At 41.5% G+C, this 26,534-nt stretch overlaps 1 protein-coding gene across 1 annotated transcript in view; it reads right to left on the minus strand.

Moving 5' to 3' along the window:
- The window catches only part of LOC141766924 (spondin-1-like), a 191,647-nt gene that overhangs the window by 160,016 nt on the left and 5,097 nt on the right, over nt 1-26,534 (minus strand). The window contains exon 3 of the mRNA XM_074634131.1: nt 1,503-1,636. Coding sequence (XP_074490232.1) covers nt 1,503-1,636 — 134 coding nt within the window. The remainder of the gene's footprint in view (nt 1-1,502; nt 1,637-26,534) is intronic.

Consider the following 26,534-nt stretch of genomic DNA (forward strand, 5'->3'; position numbering starts at 1 on the left):
TCCCTCTGAGCAGCCTTTTAATGCTAAAGAAAACTAATTTCACATGATCATTTTGCTTGTTGTTTTTCTTTTTGGCTTTGATGTTCCACCAACATAGCAAATTAATGCAAGTTGTTTTGGTAGCTGCCTTTGAAATCTTGGATTTGGAAGATTTGGAGAGTTTTCTAAACAGTCCCAGTGATTAATGTAATATCTCAACTTTTAAGTATCTGCAAGCTGATTTAAATTTTTGCAGTTTTTGCTCTCCAACAATGGCACCATTACAAATGCCTATCAAAAGTTTAATCTTATTTAAAGTTCGGAGCTAGGGCTGTCAATTGATTAAAATATTTAATCACAATTCTTTTTATGATTGTCCAAAGTTAATCACAATTAATCGCAATTTAAACAAACATTTTCTCATCTGTTCAAAATGTATCACAAATGGAGATTTTTCAAGTATTTAATACTCAACATGGGAGTGGGAGTTTATGCAAATGTGTATATATATATTTATTATTGGAAATCAATTAATAACACAAAACATTGACAGATATTGTCCAGAAACTCTCACAGGTACTGCATTTAGCAAAAAAAATATGCTCAAAACATAACAGCCCAGGAACATCAGGAGCGCGTGGCGGCTGCTGTACCTGTTGTTTTTTATTTCGGCGTCCCTGTTAACAGGTTAAAGCAGCCACACTGCCCGCGTGAGACGCGCGTCACAGTGAAAGGGATCTATTGACAGTATATTAACATCATATCAGCTACATTACTACAGTTTCGATGTCTGTATCTGTAGAATATGTCACGGACAGTGAAGGTGATCTATTGACATCATACCAGCAAGTAAAGACTTATTTTTAAATCAACACTTCCTGCTTTCATTTCGAAATAAAAGCCCTCAAGCGTTTTTTCTGTTGACAGAATTCCTTCATTTGTTAACACAAGGCTTTTATTCTGAAATATGTGCCGGACAGTGTTCCAGAATATGCAGTGACTTGGAGAGCTCCATGAATGAATACAGTACAGAGTTTTAATTGTTGATTATTACTATTATTTACAAATTACCACACGTTTCTTTACCTTTCTCTGTCTAAAATAAATATAAATGACATTTATATTGAAATTAAATGGACACTAAAAGGCAAACTCTATGCAGCAAGAAAGGGCTGACAGCAGCAGCTGCAGCAGCAGAAACGCAGCAGAAAAGCAGCAGACACGCAGCTGGTGTAAACACCCGACGCGCGAATTACGCAGCCACCACGCCACGCAGCCGCCACGCGCTCCTGACGTTCCCTGTATTTTCCAGGCGTATGACTTGCCCCGAACTTTATGTGATTATCATAAAGTGGGCGTGTCTGTAAAGGGAAGACTCGTGGGTACCCATAGAACCCATCGCAAGCTGTATTGATGCGTTAGAGAAATTTGTGGTGACAAAACCAATTTGCGTTAACGCGTTATCATTGTGTTAACTTTGACGGCCCTAGAAGGAACATAAGTAGACAAAAAATTTAACTCACTTCAGTATAACACAGCCGGACCCAGAAGGTGGCGCCGTCCAGAAGACCTGTATCCTGGTGCGTCGGCGAGGTGTGCTCTCTGTTACCGCAGGGGCACAGTTGGTCATGAACTGTGTGTCGTCCTCATCAATGTTCTAGAAACGGGAGAAGGAAGGATTTAGTATTAACATATTGAAAAGTAATGACATTGCTTTTAATAAAATGTCGCCCTGATCTTTCTGAAGTCCATTTTTCCTTGAAAATGAGTATCCAGATCACTCTAATCAGTGTATTCCAAGCTCATCGCTACAGGAATGTTAATGGTAAATGGTAGGGATGTCCATAATTAACCGTTTAACCGTTAACCGACATTAAGCATTTTAACCGTTTAACGCTATCGGTTAAAACGGATAAAAGAAATATTAATAATTAATTCAAAAGCTGAGCGGCAGAGGAGCGACTCGTCACTTTAAGAAGAAAAGCTGGTCCACCTTAACAGCCCACCTTAAGAGGCGGAGCCGGAATTGCAGGATACAGGAAGTCAGCTCCGGTCTCTGGCTCGCTTGAGCAGAGGAGTTTTAGTTTCATAGCATTTATTCACCGACAAATAAACTGTACACACACTGCTACACCTACGATCACAGCTAGAACACCACCGACAACCTCACACTCACCACCAACACACACACGCGGTCTGTTGGAAACTCGCTAAAGTTACACTGACTACGTGCAATGCTAGAGCTGCTAACGTAGCACAAATACAAGTTATGCCGGGCAGACAGATTATCGTTTCACCGGGCAGACACACAGCTGACAACATGCTAAACTAAACTAAATGTGCAGTGGAGACTTTTACTGGGAAAGTGGCTGCATGTCCGTGACACTACACGCAGCATCGTAGCTGCTAAGTTAACGCTCCCGGACGCTGAACTGGAGACTCCCGTCAACTAATATCTGTTGTGCTCCTACTGCTGGTACGAGACACAAATGTTGTCGGTTAACGGTTAATAATCGGTTAACAAGGGTCGGTTATCGGTTAAGAACATTTTTCAAAATGAGCATCCCTTATAAATGGACGTGCATTTATGTAGCGCCTTTCTAGTCTTTCGACCACTCAAAGTGCTTTACACTACATGTCAGCATTCAAGGGTTCAATTTGGGGGAATAGAGGAGCCGGGGATCAAACCGCCGATATTCCGATTGGTTGACGAACGAAAAACATTTGTCTCGGAGTCATGGGTTTTCAGTTAGATGCTTGAAATAAGGTACGTGGTTAACACAAGCTGAAGAGATTTTAACGTTTTGTTCTACAATGTAAAATATGTTAGAAAATATCCACCTTGTGAATTTTGAAGCTTTTATATGTCTTAAAAAAGGCCGTTGCTCACAAGCGGCTGAATGAGACTACTGAATGTCATCACGCTGACACGTCCGCCTTAACAGCCTCGCTGTTTATACTCGCGTTCATGCAACTGTGGCGTAGTTCGTTTATAGCCTAACGTTAGCTTTTTACTTCCGGCAATTGCATTCACACTTTCATTGCTTCACACTATTCATTTCATTTCATAATCATGTTTATTCCTGGAGATTATTTTGTAGAACAAAACGTGGACGTATCAAACATTTTTATGCCACAGAGCTTTATTGCAATAATCAAAAAGCCAATGGAAGAATCCCATTGGCTTTTTGATTATGGAACCCGTGTGACTCTAACGTCATCCCTGGAACACTCTATGGTATCAGTTTATATTTAATATTACGACAACACAAGTAGCAGTAATATAACCGATAACCTTAACAATTTTCGAATCACACAAATTTCACCAGCTCGAGCCAAAAGCAAAGTTCTGTGAAAGAGGACAATTCTCAAAGTCTCTGAATGAGGCTTTGGATAATAACAGTCTTCTGTATTCAAGACCTGTCTGGCTCAGTCCCTATGCTACGTGGACCTTGTCAGACATTTTAAAGACTAAACACACAAAGAGGCAGACACGCACATGCAGACATGACCTATGACCTTGTAGTGTTCCCCAGCTGCCTCGGCTCAACAACAACAATGACCTAACACCCCATCCCAAACTCCTGATAGGACATTAAGAGGGAAAACTTAAGTCTTTCCTTTTTTTCTTTTTCATTTTCTTTCTTTCACAAACTCCCTTTTCTATTCCATAAATGCCCATCCACACGGAAGTACACAGATGCACACATCGAGAACGTACTGAAAGGAACACAGACATGGAAAAACACACACACACATACTTCTATGTATTTCTATATTGATTTCCTCATGCCTTCTTATACACAGTTTGGTTTACTTGGTGTCACCAAGACTGAAGTTATGTCAGTCAAAAGCAGTACAAACAACTGGCTGAAAGATATAGGAGGAGAAAGAGACAGAGAGTTGGGAGAGAGAAGAAAAGGAGAAAGAGAGAAACATTACAGGAGCAGTGTGTAATATTTCGGCGGATCTATTAGCCGAAATAGAATATAATATTATATATAACTATGTTTTCATTAGTGTCATTAAAGTGTACCTTTAATCACCTGAAAATAAGAATCTTTGTGTTTGTGTTCAGGCTGGTCTCATACACTGTGCGAAGCTATACCTACGAAAAGTAATGCAATAATTAACACAATCGTGAACCAGGAAATATATATAGCGGCGAACAATGCGTAGGGAGGAGGTCAGGTTGTGTCTAGAAGGGAGTCCGCAAAACGTAAAATCTGATCTGTGAATCTGCAAAAACTCTCGCGAGACTCACTGCCAGATGACCTATCCTAACCAACCATTCGGGGTCAATGCCTAACCTTAAGCATTCAAGGTCAATCCCTAACCTTAACCATTCAAGGTCAGTTGCCTAACCATAACCATTCGAGGTCAATGCCTAACCTTAATCATTCGAGGTCAATGCCTAACCTTATTCATTCGAGGTCAATGCCTAACCTTAATCATCCAAGGTCAATGCCTAACCTTAATCATTCGAGGTCAATCCCTATCCTTAATCATTCAAGGTCAATCTCTAACCTTAATCATTCGAGGTCAATCCCTATCCTTAACCATTCGAGGTCAATCCCTATCCTTAACCATTCGAGGTCAATGCCTAACCTTAACCATTCGAGGTCAATCCCTAACTTTAACCATACGAGGTCAATTTCTAACCTTAATCATTCGAGGTCAATGCCTAACCTTAACCATACAAGGTCAATCCCTAACCTTAATCATTCGAGGTCAATGCCTAACCTTAACCATACAAGGTCAATCCCTAACCTTAATCATTCGAGGTCAATGCCTAACCTTAACCATACAAGGTCAATCCCTAACCTTAACAATCTTGCAAGAGTTTCCCCAGTTTGCGGGCTCCCTTCTAGCCACTACCAGGAGGTCGGAGTGAATGGGTGGGTCAAAATATACTGATATTCGTGTCCCGTGTGAAACCAGAAGTCAACATTGATTTATTTGTCATGTAAGAAAGTAACACTAGTTCCGGAACATAACAAAGTAGTTTTCTTGCCTAAACCTAACCAAAACAATCTTTTCCTAAGCCTAAGTAGTTTGTTGCCTAATCCTAACCAAGTCGATCTTTTCCCAAACCTTACTAAATAGTTTTGTTGCCTAATCCTAACCAAGTCGATGTTTTCCTAAGCCTTACTAATTAGTTTTGTTGCCTAATCCTAACCAAGTCGATCTTTTCCTAAACCTAACTAAGTAGTTTTGTTGCCTAATCCTAACCAAGTCGATCTTTTCCTAAACCTAACTAAGTAGTTTTGTTGCCTAATCCTAACCAAGTTGATCATTTCCTAAGCCTAACTACGCAGTTTTCTTGCCTAAACCTAAGGAAGTGGTGTCCCGTGAAGACGGAAGTTTATTTTGAATAGACTGTATGACAAAATGCATGGCGCAAATAGACAAGCATTGCTGGACATTTGTAGGAAAAAAAACGAAAAAGGAACAATAACTTTTTCGTAAGATATCATACGAACCGTTGTATGAACATACATCGTTGCATTAGCTTAGAATTAACCCTGCATAGCTACACAGGGCGCAGGTCCTCTTCAGTTCGCCATGTTGCTCAAACCAAACACTGGCTCCAAAGAGGGCTTTTCCCATTTTTATGTTACCTGAAGGCCACCGTAGCAAAACCGTGGTACCACCAGCTGCCGTCTGACTTCCGTTGCTCCTAAAGTAGCGTTATTATGGTAAGGATTGCCTCTGAGCGAGGCGAACGGCGTTACCACGGTTTTGCATTCGGTGGCTCAGTCTTGGAAAGGGAGGAGTGAGCAGAGGGGTATTCAGTTGGTTGCAATCTGCAACCGATCCACTAGATCCACTAATCCTACACTGTACCTTTAAGAAAAAAGAAGACAGGCTTAAGGAAAAGACCAACAGTTTCATGGCAGTTCGTGAAATAGTCCCAAAAGTTAATCTATTTTATTTGTGTACATAGACACAAATTTCCCTCTTTTTTTTTTAGAGATGCTCAGCACGACTTTCAACATCGTATTTTTCGTATGTTTCCCTACGAATGTCCAGCAACATGTGACGCACGTGTCAATTTCTTGACTTGGTTAGGTTCAGGCAACAAAACTACTTATTAAGGTTTAGGAAAAGATCGACTTGGTTAGGCTTAGGCAACAAAACTACTTAGTTAGGAAAAGATGGTGGTTTGGGTTAACTCTGGAAGAACCGTAACTCAAGTATGGAAGTTAGTGACAAATAAATCAACTCTGACTTGTGGTTTCACACGGGACACAAACAGCGGTCTCCTGGGGAAAGTCCTGTGTTTTTTGACCCACCCATCCACCTCCTTCCTACGTGGCGTTTTGCCGCTCTCTATTCTTCCCGGTTCACAATTAGGATTACATACAAATTGATTTCGTGCTGATCATCAGGCAAAAAATGTGACATTCGTGTCTATGTACACAAATCAATGCATTCAATTTCATGACTATTTCACAAACTGCTGTGCGACTGGGCTGAAAAGAGGACGTGGAGATAGATTAGGGATACAACATAATAATTTGAAACAGAAACGGGATCATTCTTAAATAAAGAGCTACTGTCTAGACATGAGAAAAATGCAGCTTGTTTTGTGTAATGATGCTGTCGGCTCAGATCTATACATACACACTTAACATCTAGAGCAATAGCACGAGAGTGACAGAGTGAATAGGACAATCGTCCATCACTGTGCTCTCTCAGAGTGGACATAAACAATAGCGATATTGCCGTCATGACTTTTATTTAAAGGCCGTGTAAAGGAAATTCAGAGATTTGTTTCTAAACACATTATAAATGTTGGAAAATTATTACTGAAAACGTGCAAAGACTGAACGCTGTAGTACTGGATTGTGGAGTTAGATTAGATCGTTAAACTGTTTTTGGCCAGTTTTGTGTTCAGGATTTTTAAGGCGGGGCTGAATTCATGGCTCGATGACGCACTGGAGCCATCCTTAACATAACTCCACCCATCTTCACAAACGTGGTTTTTGAAAGCCAAAACCCAGGACGACGTCAAAGGTTATGTTGGCTAGCTCAGTCGGTAGAGCATCCTAGTAGAGACTCCTGTTGACAGGATTGCATGTTCAAGTCCCACAATACATTTTCATCACTGTTTTTGTTTTGTATTATATTTTCATGATTTTAATCCATCTCATGTCCTATGTATATTTATTCTTTTTCTGTAAACTAACTAAACTAAAAATGAATAGTCAGTATGGAGTACCAGGGCAACGAATGTCTTTGAGACTATCAGGACCACAAAAGCAAGCACTTTGTCCACGGTCCTGGCGGCGAGGACCAGGCGGGGGCGCTGTAAAGCTTCGCGGCCGCGAGTCACCCTCACCCCAAGCCTTTCCAAGCCGACCGAACGCCTCGGATGAAATACGCCCGGCAGGGGCCAGCCAGCGCCGGAGAGGGGAGAGGTGAGAGGGGAGAGGGGAGAGGGGAGAGGGGATCCGGGAGGGGATCCTCCCACACCGAGGGACCGTTACCGGCCTCACACCGTCCACGGGCTGAGCCTCGATCAGAAGGACTCAGGCCCCATATCCCCAATCCGCCCGTCAGACGGCAATTTGGCTGGGTGGTCAGTAACACATTTTTCTGTGGTGTGACAAACCCAGAATGCATATTTATTTTTGCTTTACACGGACTTTAGACAAAGAAACTAGAAACAGTTTCAAGCCATATTGTTCAATCACTGGTAACAGAGAATACGTGAGAGACGGAAGGACAGACAGACAGACAGCGAGATAGACAAAGAGAGGAAAAGAGGGAGTGTGGGAAGACTGGCAAAGGAGCGTTTGTTTTCACTGCAGAGGCTGGCATGTCTGTGTGTGTCCACGGTTTGTCTATCTCAATCTCTCTCTCTCTCAATCTCTTGCTCTCTGTTGAGACGGTAAACACAGATGCTTCAGAGTGCCTGCACAAGCAAACGCAGAGCCCTGTTCAAACACACACACACACACACACATACACACCTCATGCACACACACACCTCACACACACAAAGAGACAGCGAGTGGGAGACAGACAATGCAAACCCAGGATCCCTGTAGGAAACTGACAATAAGAGTGATATTAGTGTGTGTGTAGGTGTGTGTGTATGTGTGTGTGTGTGTGTGTGTGTGTGTGTTTGTTGGTCAGTGTGTGCGCACACATCGCAGCTTTGTAATTAAATGCAAAGCAGTAACAAAGGAGTGAATACAGTTAAAACCTCTGGGACCTCAGTGCAGAGATGAAACTTTTCGGAGGAAAAACAGGCAGGCAGACACGGATTGAAATGTCACATCAACACTTGAAGACAAGTTTTTTTTCCAGAAAGTAACAAAGTTCTCTTGCTCGATGAAGACCTCGCAGGCGCCGACATTTCGCCTTGAGCTCTCCATCAATCAAAGCCGTACTATTACTGCAGAATACCGCTGAGATCTTGGGGCTATCACAAATATTGCATCATATTACATTTTGTGTCTGAGCCACCCAACCAAGGCAGCGGTGTCACATATCCAAACATCTACTGTGTGTGTGTGTGTGTGTGTGTGTATATGTGTGTGTGATTGTGTGTGTAGGTTTATTTCCGAGCAAATGGAACCAATTCTGTGGCTTTTGGCGTTCAATTACACAAAACAACACTGGAGAAGAGGGAGCGTATTGTTCATTGAGTCTGTTTAATATAAAAATGACCCCAAAGCTCTTTTTAAAATCCACTTTTTTTTTACAAATATTAACACATTTTAGTGCTATAATGATTTGTAGAGGTGAATTTAAGAGCTGTAAAGCTGTAAAGCTGCCACAGCCTTCAAACTAAGGAGTGATTGTGCCTTGTTTGTGTTCATGCAGACTAGATACAAATGCTTTCTGTCGTGCCTTTCTGTAAGTCCGTCATATCCTTTTCCCATCTCTGTTTTTCTCGTGTGAAAGCTCTGACGTTCTCGGGGCTCGGTGTGAAAAGCTCTGACAAAACCAGACAAGTCTGTCACCTTGACTAAAGAGCACTCAGTAAACACACAAAGATGTACAAATACAATGTGGTTAAGTGAAAGACTTTCTATGAGAGACTTAAATAAACAGAGCGCTGCTTTCACTTCCACGTTGTGCTACATTCCAACCGTCAACAATTCTAATGCTGTCTTTTACTTTGTCATCTATAGTGGTTACTTGCATAAACATACACAATTCAAATGATTAGGAAATAAATGACAGAATTTTTATTTAAATATTTGATTTAAAGGGACTGTTTGTAAGACTCAGAAATGTCTTGTTAACAGCGACACCTGTGGCCGTTAAGTCAACTAAAGTCAGCGTCCTGTTGCTCGCGCTTGTGCTCGCTCTACATAGACATGAACGAGTATCAGTCAAAACAGTGAGGCGACACACGTCAGCTAAAAGCACAATATCACTCTATATTTCAGCTGCTTGGCAGTAATGTTAGCTGACCAGACGAAGGTCTCTCCATGAATCAATGCTGATCCTAGTGTTGGCTTTTCCTGCCTCAGCCTCCCGACCGCGGCCGGAGGGAACAGGGGAGACACCGGAGTTTTGGTCGGAGACGATAACGTTTCTTAAATAAAAGTTTTCTCAGCCTTTTAATTAATTATTAACATTTCTTTTCAACTTTTTAACCGATAGCGTTAATCGGTTAAGATTCTTAATGTCGGTTAACGGTTAAATGGTTAATTATTAACATCCCTGATCATGATATTTACCATCACTCAATGCTCATTTCTACTGAGTAGATCTTGAATGTACCATAATGTGCTCCGTGCTGTCTGCAGACGAGCCGGTCACAGTGTTGTTCCTCCACTGCTCATTTTGTACTTGCAGTTGTGAGAAATTGTAGCTTTATGTCTTCTTCACTCACACTGAACGACATGTTGTATTTGTGTGTGTATGTGTGTGTGAGACGTTGCTGACTGTGCCGCTGTGTGCCGACGTAAAACCATCTGCGGCTGCACAAAAAATGTGGATATATGAATATGACAAATCGTGATTGCTATTAATATTCGATTACAAACACAAAAGTCTGTCACTGAGTGAGTGAGTGAGTGAGTGAGTGAGTGAGTGAGTGAGTGAGTGAGTGAGTGAGTTTTGTGATGAAGTTACATGATTGGTCGGCCTCATTGGCCGTTGCTCTTTCAAAATGAAAAGGCGAGAAAAGTCCTTTATGCAAATGAGCTCGTCCAGCACGATGCGTCCGGCTCATGAAACTTGGATCGAGCTGTCAAACTGGGTGATATAGTTCTAAAATGAAACCATTCAGCAGTGGCATAGCCTTAACATGTTTTCAGAAGTAGATTTTGGTGGATTGTTTAGACAGAAAAACAGAAAATGTACGCGCAGGCCGCCATGTTGTTTCCTGTTTGAAACAGCAAGCAGAAAACCAGGGACCAATCAGATGCATCCCACAAACGGGTACATCACCACTTGAACGTCCAGTTGAATGGAGCAGCGTGTCCCCTATAGAAGTATAAAAGCAAAGAAACGAAACTCCGGAGTTTTTTGACACCAGCCGCTGCCCTCATTTTGGACTGAAAACGCTTATTATATAGGAATCAGGAATACATTCATTATGGTTATGAATAGTAAACAACGATTAATGGCAAATACATACACCTCTTATTTGAAAATAATAAGAAGTGCAACTGCAGGACCTGCTGATTCAGTTATATTAACAATAGATTGTAGCAATATTTAACAACAAATGAAATACACCAACTTCTATTCAAGTTATATGAACAGTGGTTTAACCTGCTGCTTCTGTTCTCATTTTCAATATAAACGGTAGAGCAATAATACAGAGATCAAACGCTGATAGTGATCAAACAGCTAATAGTGATCAAACAGCTGATAGTGATCAGACAGCTGACAGTGATCAAACAGCTGATAGTGATCAAACAGCTAATAGTGATCAGACAGCTGATAGTGATCAGACAGCTGATAGTGATCAAACAGCTAATAGTGATCAGACAGCTGATAGTGATCAAACAGCTGATAATGATCAAACAGCTAATAGTGATCAGACAGCTGATAGTGATCAAACAGCTGATAGTGATCAAACAGCTAATAGTGATCAGACAGCTGATAGTGATCAAACAGCTTGGGACAGAATCATTCCTATACAAACGCTGTTTAAATAATCTGCTGATAGTAATCAAGTAGTCCACCTACAGGGTTAATTTGGGCTCTTTTCATACATGAAAACATACAGAAAAATATATTAAAAATCTGTTAGACTAACGTTAGCTGAACTTCGGTTTCGTTTTTTACTTAACTCCCGTGATGCTTCGCCTCGCCGACCGTCTGCTCTCTGGCTGGATACGTGAGGTTGATAATGTGTGCACATAGATGTCATGACGGGGAAAGGAAAGTCATTTTCTCTGAATGAAAAAGCGACAGCGCACAGGGAAAGCACCTGTGGGTGAAGACGCCCTCGTCAAGTGGACTGATAGCGCCTGAAACTCTATCGACCGGCTCCTCTCCACGCCGCTACCGGGTGAGAGAGCGAGAAGTCCAGTGTGCCGTGCGTCTGCATGCACGCCATGGATGCGTGCTCGCACTGCAGAGGGCAGAGCTGGCAAGCTGGCAAGCTGGCGCATGTCTGGAGAGTGAACCGGAGTAACATTTAAAGGTCCCATATCGTGCTCATTTTCAGATTCATACTTGTGTTTTGTGTTTCTACTAGAACATGTTTACATGCTGTAATGTTCAAAAAACCTTTATTTTCCTCATACTGTCTGCTTGAATATACCTGTATTCACCCTCTGTCTGAAACGCTCCGTTTTAATGCATTTCAACGGTATTGTAATGGAATTGTGTTGCTAGGCAACAGTTTGGGACCATGTTTACTTCCTGTAAGCTGATGTCATTCACATCCACTGCAACAGGAAATAAACTGGGACACATTTAGAATGTTTACGTTTAAAACCGTGTAATGTTCTAAATATTGTATACTTGTTACATCACAAATGGACAGAAATCTAAACGGCTTGTTTCAAACGCACAATTTCTGAATATGGGCTGTGCATATTACTCTGTATATTGAACGTTTCAATAGTTTAATAATATTTATAAAGCACTTAAACCTGCTTTATGATATAAAAGGCATGAAAATCTCACTTTTTTACAATATGGGACCTTTAACATTTCATTACTAATAAAAGTGCTAAAAAACACTTTCCTATAATGTTTGTCGTCCTTAAATACAAGGTGCAAATGCTTAGTGTCGATACATTTGATTTTTGCGTTTCAAAACGATTTTAGATCGATATACGTCTCCCGTGAAGGACAACTTGCAAAGTACCTATCGCTGTAGTTGGATCGTAGGAATATAAATGGATACATCGATGTAGCAGATGAATCGTTACACCCCCTATCCAGCCATATACTCGGTTTTGACCAAGTCTTGTTTTACATGAGCAAATGATGGCTGTCCTTGTTACAGACAAATAGAATGTTCTGGCTCCCTGGTGTTAAAAATAACTAATGTGCCTAATCAGAAAGAAAGCGCTTGAAGCCAAATCATTTCATAAATAAATGTTTGGTTTATTCATAGCAACGGGGGGCGTCACTAAGAAGGTAGCAAGGGTTCATGTTAACAATTTTATCTGATTAAGAACTTAAACCAAATTGTGGGGCCATTATTATTCCAGACAAGTAAACTCAGCCATTGTATATGTGCGTGCATGTGCGTATGAATAGGGTCAATTTTGTGTGTGTGTGTGTGTGTGTGTATGTGTGTGTGTGTGTGTGTGTGTGTGTGTGTGTGTGTGTGTGTGTGTGTGTGTGTGTGTGTGCCTACTCGTGTCTGTTTTCCAGCCTTGCCCACTCATTTTGTTGAGGCTATTGTCAATGAGAAACAGCATGAATAAAGTAAACTAGACGGGCTCCTGCTCAGACCAACGCTGAGTTACAGAGCTGTTGAGACTACAGCAGTTATCCTCAACCGCCTTTGGCTTCCAAACACTAAAAACTAAGTGGTGACATTTTCTATGACACCAAACAGTGGTGCTTAGTGTCCTTTTTCATTACACTTTGGCATGGTTTGTGCACGGCCCAGGACAGGAGGTCTCTACAGTGGGTGATTAAAACCTTCCCAGAACGTCATCGGTACCCATCTACTGAACATCAGTGATATCGGTGAGGTGCCTAAGCAGATCCCAAAGGATATTAAACGACAATACCCACCGCAGCAGCAGCCTGTTCACCCTGCTGCCGTCTGGCAAGCGATACAGAACTATCTGCTGTCATACCACCAAACTACAGAACAGCTTCTTTCCTCAGGCTGTAAGACTCCTCAACTCATCCTCCGTACTCTACCGTAACCTTTAGTTAACTTTTCTTTTTTCCATAGACTGTGTATAAGAAGTGGACGTAGTGACCTTGACGTCACCCATTGGTTTGTGGACCACTTTGAAGCCTTGAGTTTTGGCCGTCGCCATGATGGTATTTTGCAACCAGAAGCGACACGAGATGGTGGAGCTAAGTACAACCGAACGCTGAATAAGTCATTTTTAGGTTATAATTAACTTTCATGAACTGAAAAAACACACTATGAAAGGGTTAAAGTTGTAAGATGGAAACACAGACAACTCCCAGACCGGACAACGCCGTGGTAGCAACCTGTCAATCACAAGGTAGCCCCGGTAGCACACCCTGCTCTATCTGACTCTAAATGGGACCATAATTTACTAAATAAACATCATGCTGTATTGAAGAAGACTTGAAACTAGAGATTGAGACCATAAACTCATGTTGACAATGTTTACTGAGGTAATAAAGCAAGTGAGAAGTAGGCTCATTTTCTCATAGACTTCTATACAACCAGAGGAGTCGCCCCCTGCTGGCTGTTAGATAGAATGGAAGTTTAAGGCATTTCAGCGTTGGCTTCATTTTTCAGACCCGGAGTTGCCCATTATATTTTTTCTTGTGTAGCATATAGAGACGACAACTTCCATTTCATTGCGCAACCCTGTGTTGTTGAATGACAATAAATTAACCTTGAACTACGACATACTATAAAACCAAAAAAAAAGAAAGGTTATACTTGTACTTAGCTTTGTGACACCAAAAAAATGCCATGACACGGTTTTTCAAAAAATTAAAAAGCCTTTAATAAATGGGCTTAGTGCCAACACATTTCAACTCACAGTCTTCTTCAGGGCATGTAAAAACAAGTGACAGCTCAGAGATATACCAAGGCTAGTCTCAGCTGCCAGGCAATTGCAATCAGGGTAGCGCTGGATAATTGACAAAGGTAAGCAGGTAAGTGTGTAAATAATTAGGACAATTCTAACAAGCCATCGATATCTTTAAGGTAAGCAAGTCCAGCATAACATTGGATATTTACAGACATTCATAAAGAAAAATAATGACATAGAAAAATACTTTTCTTTGCGATTTAGCATGGCCTCCAATTCATCTTTCATCATCAGGTTGTAGCGGGCTCTTAAAAGCTAGAGTGAAGATACTGACATCATATGAAACTAGAAAAACCTACAAAACCCTGTTGTACTAACTTGTTGGGAAGGAGGCTAAATCGCGCTCCAAACTCATGCAAAATCTTGGCAACATGGCCATTTTCAAAGGGGTCCCTTGACCTCTGACCTCCAGATCAGTGAATGTAAATGGGTTCTATGGGTACCCACGAGTCTCCCCTTTACAGACATGCCCACTTTATGATAATCACATGCAGTTTGGGGCAAGTCATAGTCAAGTCAGCACACTGACACACTGACAGCTGTTGTTGCCTGTTGGGCTGCAGTTTGACATGTTATGATTGGAGCATATTGTTTTATGCTAAATGCAGTACCTGTGAGGGTTTCTGGATCAATATCTGTCATTGTTTTGTGTTGTTCATTGGTTTGCAATAATAAATATATACATACATTTGCATAAAGCAGCATATTTGCCCACTTTCATGTTGATAAAAAGTATTTAATACTTGACAAATCTCCCTGTAAGTTGCAATTTGAACAGATACAAAATGTGTGATTAATTTGCGATAATCATGACACGCATAGCCGCCATCGCTTCACTGAAGTTCTCCACTTACAGTGCCTGTGTGGCTATTTCTATGTGGGGAGAACAAAAAAAAACTGAAAGAGAGAATCTTTGAACATAAATATGCCATTTGCACAGGAAGTGAAGACTACTCCTTGGCCAAGCATTATAAACAGCACCATGGATGCAACCCGTTCTTACTCAAAGCAGTAAGTATATAGTCATAGAAATGTCTCAGAAGGGTGGAGAAAAAACAAACTGCTACAAAGAGAAGCGTATGGATCTTCCAGTTGAGGGCCATTACGAGTCGAGGCCTGAATGAATGGACTATGTTCCATATCTGTAAATATTTTTGTTGCGAAGGGATGACTCACCCCGTAAAATATGGGTGGGAAGCCATCAGGTCCTTGTTTATGCATTCATATGTAGGCAATAGGGCAAGATTTTTGTATCGGAAGCATTCTGGTTTTCGTTTGTAATCTCAGTAGAATTGACCAGTCACGTTCGAGCAGGCTTTGGTTGAACGCAGGAAAACTGTCTGTGTGGAGAACAAAAGAGGCAGAACACATTGGCCGAAATGCAACCTGGGAACTCACCGGCTATTGCCTGATGATGATTTAGCTTTTTATTGGTTGAACATTAGCTTGTAAACTGGCTACGTGTGAAACAATCCAGTCATAGAAGTCGTCTCTCTACTCCAACTACTGTCTCACACCTCAAGTTGCTAATCGGACTGTAAACAAGGAACGGCGTATGGAAAAGGAAGTCTTGGCCCGGATATCCACTGGATACTACACCAGAACACCAGAAATAAAAAAACCCTTGCCCCCAGAAGCTCATCTGTCATCAGGCTGATAGCAAATGATTTCTGAATTTGTGACTTCTACTTGTTGTTTGGGTTGTAGATGGTGGGACCTAGCATGACTGACCTGTTTCTGTTTCTGAAGTTGTTTGTGAAGTTTGGTCAGCGATAGTGGCTGTCACCGCTCATGCTAAAACAAGACACGGTCCAAACCGAGTCTATGTCTGGACCTTGTACGGTCGGTCTGTGAATTTGTGGCTAAATTGTTACACAAATAGTCAGTGGTCAGGTCTGTAATGTTAAATCCAGAGCTACATGTCCACAAGGTCCGGCAAGGACACTAGGGGACGCACTGCTCCACTCAACTGGTTGTACAAGCGGGGACGTACCCTCTCGTGGAATACACCTGATTGGTTCCTGGTTTTCTGGTGGCGTTTCAAACAAGAAACAACATGGCGGCCTGCTCGTAAACTTTCTGTTATTCTGTCTAATCAATCCACCAAATCTAGTTCTGAAAACATTTATGCGACAAATAGGCCATGCCACTGCTGAAAGTGGTTTAATTTTAGAACTAGATCGCCTAGTTTGACAGCTTGGTCTAACCTTCATGAGCCGGACACGACACGCTCATTAGCATAAACCGCTTTTCCCGCCTTTTCATTTTGAAAGAACAACGGCCAATGAGGCAACTCCAGCAATCGGCCGACCAATCGTGTAACTTCATCATTCAAGCTAGGGACACATCAGGAACGTCAGGAGCACGTGGCGGCTGCGTTACCGGTTGTTTTTTATTTCGGCGTCCGTATTGAGATGCACGTCTCTTCTAGAGAATAGAGGTCTCGCCTATTTTTGACGAGTACCGCACGCGGTTCACAGCAACAACAGACAGTGAAAGTGATCTATTGACTGTATTGACATCATATCAGCAACATTACTACAGTTTCGAAGTCTATCTGTAGAATATGTTATGAAGATGAAAAAAAAGTAATAAAAGACTTATTTTTAAATCAACACTTCCTGTTTTCATTTCAAAATAAAAGCCCTTAAGCCTTTTTTCTGTGGACAGAATTCCTTCATTTGTTAACACGAGGCTTTTATTCTGAAATACGTGCCGGACAGTGTTGTAGAACATGCAGTTACTTAGAAAGCTCCATGAATGAATATAGTATGGAGTTTTAATTGGCGATTATTACTATTATTTACAAATTACCACATGTTTCTTAACCTTTCTTGGTCTAAAATAAATATAAATTATATTTACAATGACATGTATTGCCATTAAAAGGCAAACTCTATGTAGAAAGAAAGAGCTGACAGCAGCAGCTGCAGTAAAAGAAACGCAGCAGAAACACAGTTGGAGTGAACACCCGACGCATGAATCACGCAGCCACCACGCCACGCAGCCACCACGCCACCACGCCACGCAGCCGCCACGCGCTCCTGACGTTCCCTGTGTGTACCGGATGTCAATCACTCACTCAGTGACAGACTTTTGTGTTTGTAGGGCTGGCCCTCTGCGGTCCAGCCAAAAAAACTAGCCAGTTTTATTAGAAAGACCCTGTTTACTGTGGTTGGAGATTTAAAATCACTTCCTGCGCAGCACAAAAAAAGGTTACCTGACACCAAAGTGTTTAGAACAGCAAATGTGAAAGCTTTGGCTACATCTTAAAAAAAAAACACACTATTTGTCACCTCCTTGTGCAAACTCATTTTCTCAGACACTTGAAGAGCCACAACTAAATCCCTAGCTAATCATATAGTGCAATAGGTAAGAAATAGTGGCCTCACGCTCATAGTCCTGATGCATTATGTATTTAATAAGCCATAATCAGTGCAGAGTGCAACATTATTTATGCAAACCTCGAGCATCTGAACCAACCAGGTTGTCAAGCATAATAAATAAAGATGTCTAGGAGGTTCCTCTGAAGTAAACAAGCACATCGTTGTCCTTGAAAACTATTGTTAAACAGAAAAAAACAAACAGGGAGACTTGGGCTCCTGCATGTCTTAGAGAGGAAATAATTACTTTAGGATCACATCTGAGTGTGATTGTGCTACATATCAGGTCACCATCATTCCAACTCTACCCACATCCTACACATCCTTTTCATTAGAGCTCTCTAAGCTCTGCTTGGCTTATGTAATTGCCTCTATCTGAAACCTATGACTTGGCTGTGACACTTTAAACTGATTGGGTTTGTTTATCCCCAGCTAAACTCGGAACCCTGGATAATCTGCGCAGGCGGAAAAAAAGAAGATAATATCTCATGTCTGCTCATCTCTCCCCTTATCCAAACAAGCTCTGTTTGTCTCCCTGAGCAATAACACGTCGCTGGCCTAGATAAATATGACCCACGTCCCACATTAACACAAGGAGGGCTGGGAAAAACACACATGCAGACCCACACGTATACCCACATGCCCGTTCGGTGCATATATAAGCACAAAGGCACACATTTCTCAGACAAAGACAAAGACCCAGTGGGAGTCGCACACACAGATTCACACTCGCAGGCATACTCTTTAAGGTCTGACACATTAAGACAGAAGTCCTTTAATGGTAGTAATGGGGACAAAGAGCAGATTATTGCTTAAGGAAAAAACAATGAGCAGTAAGTCTCAGTTCTGGTGTTTTAGTGAAACAGCAGGCGGGCACATTCCAGGACAGCTGCCAGAAACAACCGAGTACCAGAGAGCGAGGAGAGAGAGAGCAGCCGCACGGGGAACCACAACTGTGCTCATTTGGCTCCTCGTCCACGACACAATAACAATCATGACATTGCAAAACTAGCCGCATAATTAACTTGTGGAGAATAAACTGTCAGGAATATGAATTGCTGTATAGATTTATTAGGAGTATTATTATGTACCACTCCGATAAAGAGAAGCTGAGTTTGATGGATTGAGGTCATTTAGATAAAAAGCCAGTCGTCTCGATGTCACGCTGCATCTTCTCGTATCGACCCGCTAATAGAACTGGGCAGCTCAGTCGCACAGAAGCTTGTGAAATAGTCACGAAATTTGAATGTATTGATTAGTGTACATAGACACGAGTTTCACATTTTTTAATGATGGTCAGCACGAAAGCAATTTGTATGTAATCCACGTAATTGTGACACGGAAGTATGAAGAGCGGCGAACGCCGTGTAGGGAGGAGGTGGATGGGTTGTTCAATGTGTCAATGTCCCATGTGAAACCACAAGTCAGAGTTGACTCAAACCGCGATCTTTTCCTAACGCTACCTAAGTAGTTTTTGTCATGTAACTTCCGTACTTAAGTTTCGCCACTTCTGGTGTTATTTTAACCCAAACCACGATCCAAACCAGGAAGTATAAAGAGCGACGAACACCATGTAGGGAGGAGGTCGGGGTGGATGGGTGAGTCAAAAAACACAGGACTTTCCAGGAGTCTGGAGTGAAACCACAAGTCAGAGTTGATTTACCTGTCGCGTAACCGCGATCTTTTCCAAAAACCTAAGTAGTTTTGTTGCCTAAGCCTAACCAAGTCAATCTTTTCCTTAGCCTAACTAAGTAGTTTGTTGCTTAAGCCTAACCAAGTCAATCTTTTCCTAAGCCTAACTAAGTAGTTTGTTGCCTAAGAAGGTCGATCTTTTCCTAAACATACCTAAGTAGTTTTGTTGCCTAAGCCTAACCAATTCAATCTTTTCCTAAACTTAAATAAGTAGTTTGTTGCCTAAGCCTAACCAAGTCAATCTTTTCCTAAGCCTAACTAAGTAGCTTGTTTCCTAAGCAAGTCGATCTTTTCCTAAACCTAACTAAGTAGTTTGTTGCCTAAGCCTAACCAAGTCAATCTTTCCTAAGCAGTTTTTTTGCCTAAGCCTAACCAAGTCAATCTTTTCCTAAGCCTAACTAAGTAGCTTGTTTCCTAAGCAAGTCGATCTTTTCCTAAACCTAACTAAGTAGTTTGTTGCCTAAGCAAGATGATCTTTTTCTAAACCTAACTAAGTAGTTTGTTGCCTAAGCCTAACCAAGTCAATCTTTCCTAAGCCTAACTAAGTAGTTTTTTTTGCCTAAGCCTAACCAAGTCAATCTTTTCCTAAGCCTAACTAAGTAGCTTGTTGCCTAAGCAAAATGATCTTTTTCTAAACCTAAATAAGTAGTTTGTTACCTAAGCCTAACCTAGTTGATCTTTTCCTAAGCGTAACTAAGAAGTTTTTTGCCTAAGCCTAATCAAGTCAATCTATTCCTAAACCTGAGTAGTTTTATTTTGAAAAGACTGGAGCGGAAATTGACACGTGTCAAGTGTTGCTTGACATTCATAGGAAAACACACTAAAAATACGTTGTTGAAAGTCGTGCTGAGCGTCACAGAAAAAATTGAAATTCCTGTTTATGTACACGAATCAAATAGATGAAATTTTGTGACTACTTGACAAACTGCTGTGAGACTCTATTGGACTGGGACACAAAGGACGAAGTATTTCATAAATGAAATCATTCTGAAATTAATTTCTGTTACAACATCTATCCAAGGTTTTCAATGATATAACATAGTGTCCTTATGACGATGATAACATCATGCAGAACACATCTTGTTTCATATAGTCAGCTTCTCAGAACCCAATAGATTCTTTAAACACTTGACAGTCTTTGACAGCAGCTTATCTCTAGAGGCCTTCATTATTTTTCTACATGTGGATAAAAGTGTCAATTCCAACCGTCAATTACACAACAAAAAGTGTCTGACGGATTTGCCAATATGTGTTAAACAGCTTGCAAAGCCAGATTGTCAACTTTAATTTTGTTCAAGCTTCCACACGGTTCCAGTTTCTGCTCACTGCCAACTCCCTGGTCTCTGCCTCACTCCAGACTCTGGAGGTATTTATTGTGCGGGGGGGGGGGCAGAAATCAAATAGAGCGGAGTGAGATGAGATGTTTGAGTTTGAACTGTTTAAACCAAAATGATCCAAGCAAGTTCAGCCGCAATGTGAGACTAAACACAAAGTGGGCGTCTCAAAATGACCTTCTCAACTCCGACAAATCCAAGGTTCTATGTGAGCGAGAAAACAACACGGTTACCCTGTTATCTTTGTTTTCATACAACAAGCTGGTTTGTGAGAATCACGCTGAAGTCTAAGCATCAAACTACAAGTAATGCAGGATACACAGGAGAATCAAGCCCATTTTGGGCCCGATTCCTCCATCCAGACAATTGTCAGAAAAACCCAGATTTTTTGATGATTCTAAAGATAATCTCTCCAGATATTCCTGTGGTGTGAGGTATGTTAAGAGTGTTTTTTACATCCTCAATCGACTCAGAAGTCCATCCTGGCCGCACCGATTTCAAATCGGAAATTTTAAACGTTAAATATTTACAATCGGATCTCCTGTTGTGTGTGGGGAACCCCGAGGACAGCCGATGACGCAGTCACGTGGGAAAAAAATAGCCAATAGAGCACCAAGCTGACTGAAGAAGGAAGGACAACCACCGCCGTCATGGCGGCTGCGGCTAATGCACGAGCTAATGCTAAACGTGAAGCATAAAGTAGTAGTAAGATGGAGCTCAGAAATGGAGGACCAACTTGTTGATTTGTGGCAACAACACAAGTGTTTATTTAACGTGCCTCCACGACTTCATCCATCCATTCTTTGTGAATTTTCAGCACAAAGTAGGGATGTTAATAATTAACTGTTTAACCAACAATACAAATTGTGACCGATTAATAAAAAACTAACATCGCTAAATCTTCCTGCTCGTCGTCCGCCATGTTTGTTTACACTAAAGTTACGTTCGATCGCAAGAAATTTCGCCAAATTTTTTTTAGTCTGGACTAGGGATATTAATAATTAACCGTTTTACAGTTAACCGACGTTAAGAACTTTAACCGATTGACGCTATCGGTTAAAACAGTTAAAATAAATATTAATAATTAATTAAAAAGCTGAGAAAAACTCAGAGGAGCGGCTCGTCTCTTTAAGGAGAAAAGTTGGTCCACCTTAACAGCCAGAGTTGCAGGATACAGGAAGTCGGCTCCGGTCTCTGGCTTGCTTGAGCAGAGGAGTTGTAGTTTCATAGCATTTATCCACCGACTAATAAACTGTACACACACTGCTACACCTACATTCACAGCTAGAACGCCACCGACAACCTCACACTCCCCGCCGCCACACACATACGGTCTGTCGTACAGTCACAAAAGTTACGCCGCAAGGACAGAGCAGCGGTGAGCACGAAGCTACCAGCAGAGCTACAGATGCTAATGTAGCACAAAAACACACTCTGTTTGTCGGACAATCGCATCGTTAATCCGGACAGACAGAGTGTTGTTATGCCCGGGCAGACACCCACCGGACAACCTGCTAAACTAAACTAAATGTGCAGTGGAGACTTTTACTGGAAACATGGCTGCATGTGGGCGACACTACACGCAGCATCGTAGCTGCTGTTGTAGCTCCCCTGATGGTGATCTGGGGACTCAGTTGTCTGTTGTACTCAAACACTGCAGCTGGCGCACCGCTGCATGCGAGGCACTAATCTTGTCGGTTAACGGTTAATAATCGGTTAACAAGGGTCGTGTTTTGTTTTTTTATCCCTAGTCTGGACTGTTGTTCATGAATGAATGTGTTAGTGTGTGGTGGCTGTTTTGGCCAAATCGATGCTCTCATCACACTATAGGAACAAAACTGCTAAATTTAACAGTCGTTATGTGTGGGCTCTCACATTTTCAACATCTGTTAAGATTTGAAATTTTTTTTAGTGTGGGCCAGCCTTAATTAAAACTTCAGTCCAGCCTTCTCAGTTTTATCTCTCCTGCTTGGGAAGCTCACACAAAATCACTCTCAATCGTGTACTTATTTTTTAATTGATCCCTTATTTTTTATTCGGCATCCCGTGGCTGTTATTTGTTTTAAGCAGTGTCTAAACTTGCAAAGAATTTTCATTATAATTTAGTGGCTCGAAAAACTTGGATAGTGAACCCAGAGGCAACGCTGCAGCAAGATGCTAAGAGGTCGAACCACGACCAGGCATGTGAGACAACAAATACACAAGCAAGAGGAGCAAAGTGCATAAACGAATGAACAAATGAATGTATAAAATGTAACAATTATCGATACACAAACCAAGCTTGGAGGAGGCTCGACAGCGAATGAATAAATGATCTCAACAGCACTCAAAGAGTCAACAACTCTGCCAAGTTTGCACAACCCTCTGACTTTTCTTAATAAAAGAGATATTTAGAAACTGTTCAACTGCATTTGGATTTGCATGAAAAATACACATAGTGATAGCTAATGAAGGGGACACATGTGGCATATTTTCATTTAAATAAGAGCAGTAGTTTATGGGAAAACTGCTAGTTAGAAATCCTATACAAACTTCCTGATACACTGATCATTTCGCCCATGGCTGAATTTTCCACCAAATTTTGTAGAAATTTGCTCCAAACTTTATAAAAAAAACATCTGGAAGCTAGCTAACATCCGTGTGCTACTTTCTAGATTCATTCAGTGCTTTGCATCTAAAATTGACTATATTTGCATACAACACTATTTTAGACAAAAGTGGGTTTGAGGCAGCCATTTGTGGCCCTTTCCTGTTTAACATGAGAATGCCCCTGTGTGCAAAGCCAAGTCCATGAGGAAATGGTTTTACCAGTTTGGTTTAGAAGAAGTGGCAGAACTTAATGCAACAGCAACTGTGAGCCAAGCCTAATCACACAACAGCAGCAGCTGATCTCACTTAATGATCTGGTGGCAAATTCCTGGAACCAGGTTCCAAAATCTTGTGGAAACTCTTCCCAGAAGAGAGAGAGAGTTGCCAGTTTATTAGGTACACACAGCTAAGACTACGACGTATCCGTTACGGCCTCTCAAACACACAAAGGTTCTGGAGAGACTGAAGCATATGAACGAATGCCATGAGACCAGTTATGTTGAAAAAGGAAACAATAGATTTATTGTCAATCAGGAAAAATAACCTTCAAAATGCAACTAAACGAACAAAGGATTGGAGATCCCGGTTAAATGAACAAAAGAAGGGGAAGTAGCTGGGTCAGCCACACAGTGGGCCGTCGCACCCAGCTCATCCCCCGAAACTCAAAAGGTAGTTAACTTAAACAGAAGCAGGAAAAACTAAACCACCAGGGATCTCCAGCCCAAAAACAAAGAAACAAAGAAACGAAATGATAGGAAAAACCATCTGAGAAAAAAGAAAAGAAAAAGGAAACAACCGAGATGGAAATTTCCCGAGCGGTGCTGCCGGCTGGCAGTAGAACGGTTTGTGTATCTTACAAAAACGTATTAATTATTTTTCTTGCATTCTACAACAAATGTCCAGCAACACAAGCGATCAATGCGTCTACGCACGTCCCTGCAGGGCAGAACCTGTTTAGGCAACAAAACTACTTGGTTATGTTTAGGAAAACTTTGTAGTTTGAGTTAAAATAAGCACGTTTAAACTACTTGGTTAAGTTTAGGCAACACAACTACTTAGTTAGGTTTAGGAAAACTTTGTGATTTGAGTTAAAATAAGCATGTTTAAACTACTTGGTTACCTTTAGGCAACACAACTACTTAGTTAGGTTTAGGAAAGGTGGTAGTTGGAGTTAAAATAACTGTTTGTTTCATAAAGTATGTACCTTTGTTACATAAAGTAAGTATGTTTGTCACGTAACCTCCGTAGGTGGCATTGGTTAAGTATGCATGTTAAGTAAAAGTAAGGTAAAAAAAGTCAATGTTGACTTTTGGTTTCACACCAGACACAAACAACGGTCTCCTGAATGAAAGTCTTGCTTACGCAGACTTTTCGCTCTTTATAATACATCACCTGAAGCTTCCTCAGCTCAAGAACACCCTCACAGAGCCACAAGCATTGCTGCTGCCAACTGTCCGTCAGCAGAATAGAGTGTAACCGGCAGCAGGAATGTGTATCGCATTGCCTGCATGTTTGTGCTTGTGTGCCTGAGCGATACAAAGCAAAACAAGGGACCCACTCTTAAAAACATTGCTCTATAGTGCTACTAGTGGTAGAAACTCAACAGGGTCCATCCATCCATCCATCTTCAACCGCTTATCCGGGATCGGGTCGCGGGGGCAACAGCTCCAGCAGGGGACCCCAAACTTCCCTTTCCCGGGCCACATTAACCAGCTCTGACTGGGGGATCCCGAGGCGTTCCCAGGCCAGAGTAGAGATATAATCTCTCCACCTAGTCCTGGGTCTTCCCCGTGGTCTCCTCCCAGCTGGTCGTGCCTGGAACACCTCCCAAGGGAGGCGCCCAGGAGGCATCCGTGCTAGATGCCCGAACCACCTCAACTGGCTCCTTTCGACGCAAAGGAGCAAGGACTCTACTCCGAGTTCCTCACGGAACTCAACAGGGTGCCTTTAATTAATGTGTTAATTACATCTAGGGATGTTAATAATTCACTGTTTAACCAACAATACAAATTGTGACCGATTAATTCTATTAATTGATTAAGAATAATTAATCAGTTAAACAGTTAAAAAATATATATATATATTAAAACATAAAAAAATAATGTAAAAGCTGAGCAAAACTCGAAGGAGCGGCTTTTCACTGAAATGAGAATAGCTGATTCACCTTAAAGGTCAGCCCACCTTAAGTGAGCCTGGGCCGAAGTTGTTGCTAACTTCGGGGCTAACCCCCTTCACTTTAGGACACGGGAACGCGGCTTGAGTTGAAGCATTTATTCACCGACAAATAAACTGTATCTTTAACACACTGCACTGCTACGTTCACAGCTACAACATTACTGCTAACTTCATAATTATCATCATAAGTGGCGGGCCGCCGGGTTTGCAATACACTGGCGGAAACCCTGACAGAGTATGCCAGGCAGACACACAGCTGACAACCTCGCAGCTAAACTAGGACTGGGAAAGTGTCCCGGGTTAGGGTGAACCAGGGACTCAGTAGTCAGTTTTGCACCTCCACTGCCACTGGTGATAAATGATGGACTTAACCTGCTTGTGCATCGGCTGATCGTTGCTGCTGGGCAGCTTGTTAAGCACACAAACCATTTTTTTATGTGTAAGGCAACATCAAGCTTGACTTAAACAACTTTGTAACAAATAAATACATAGATTTAAATTTACTGAATTGTTATTTATTATTACAAGGCTGTGTTGAATACTCGATTCTGATTGGTCAATCACGGCGTTCTGCGGTCTGTAATTTCTCCATAACATACCGTTTCTATGTATAACAGACCGTTTCTATGTATAACAGACTGTTGCTATGTATAACAGACTGTTGCTATGTATAACAGACCGTTGCTATGTATAACAGACCGTTGCTATGTATAACAGACCGTTGCTATGGGCGCAAATCTGATGTCAGACTCTAGAGGACCGTTTTTGAGTCAAAACATTGATTTCTTCAGTAAGTAGCCGTGTAATAAGCGGGATAATGTTCAGCTAGCGGGTCATTGTTGTGAAAGAATCCCCTTCAGGGCGATGAGAGACCCCTCCGCCCGTGCAGCATCGCCCTTTCGGGGATTCTTTCACAACAATGACTGGCTCGCTGTACATTATCCCTTACTTAATAATTTTACACCAACAACTTGGCAAAAAAATCGTCAAATTTAACAGGAATTACAACTCAAGTGTAAACCTTTTTAATGCAGCAACAAATTGGTCAAAACTTAAACAGAAATTAAAATTAAAAACACCGATACCGATCCAGCTATTTGAGTCAGTATCGGCCCGATATCCGATCCGGTATCGTATCGGTGCATCCCTATCCCTAATTACATCGTATACTAAAGCTACACAAAACC

The sequence above is a fragment of the Sebastes fasciatus genome, chromosome 4 (genome assembly GCF_043250625.1).
Source record: "Sebastes fasciatus isolate fSebFas1 chromosome 4, fSebFas1.pri, whole genome shotgun sequence".
NCBI lineage: Eukaryota > Metazoa > Chordata > Actinopteri > Perciformes > Sebastidae > Sebastes > Sebastes fasciatus.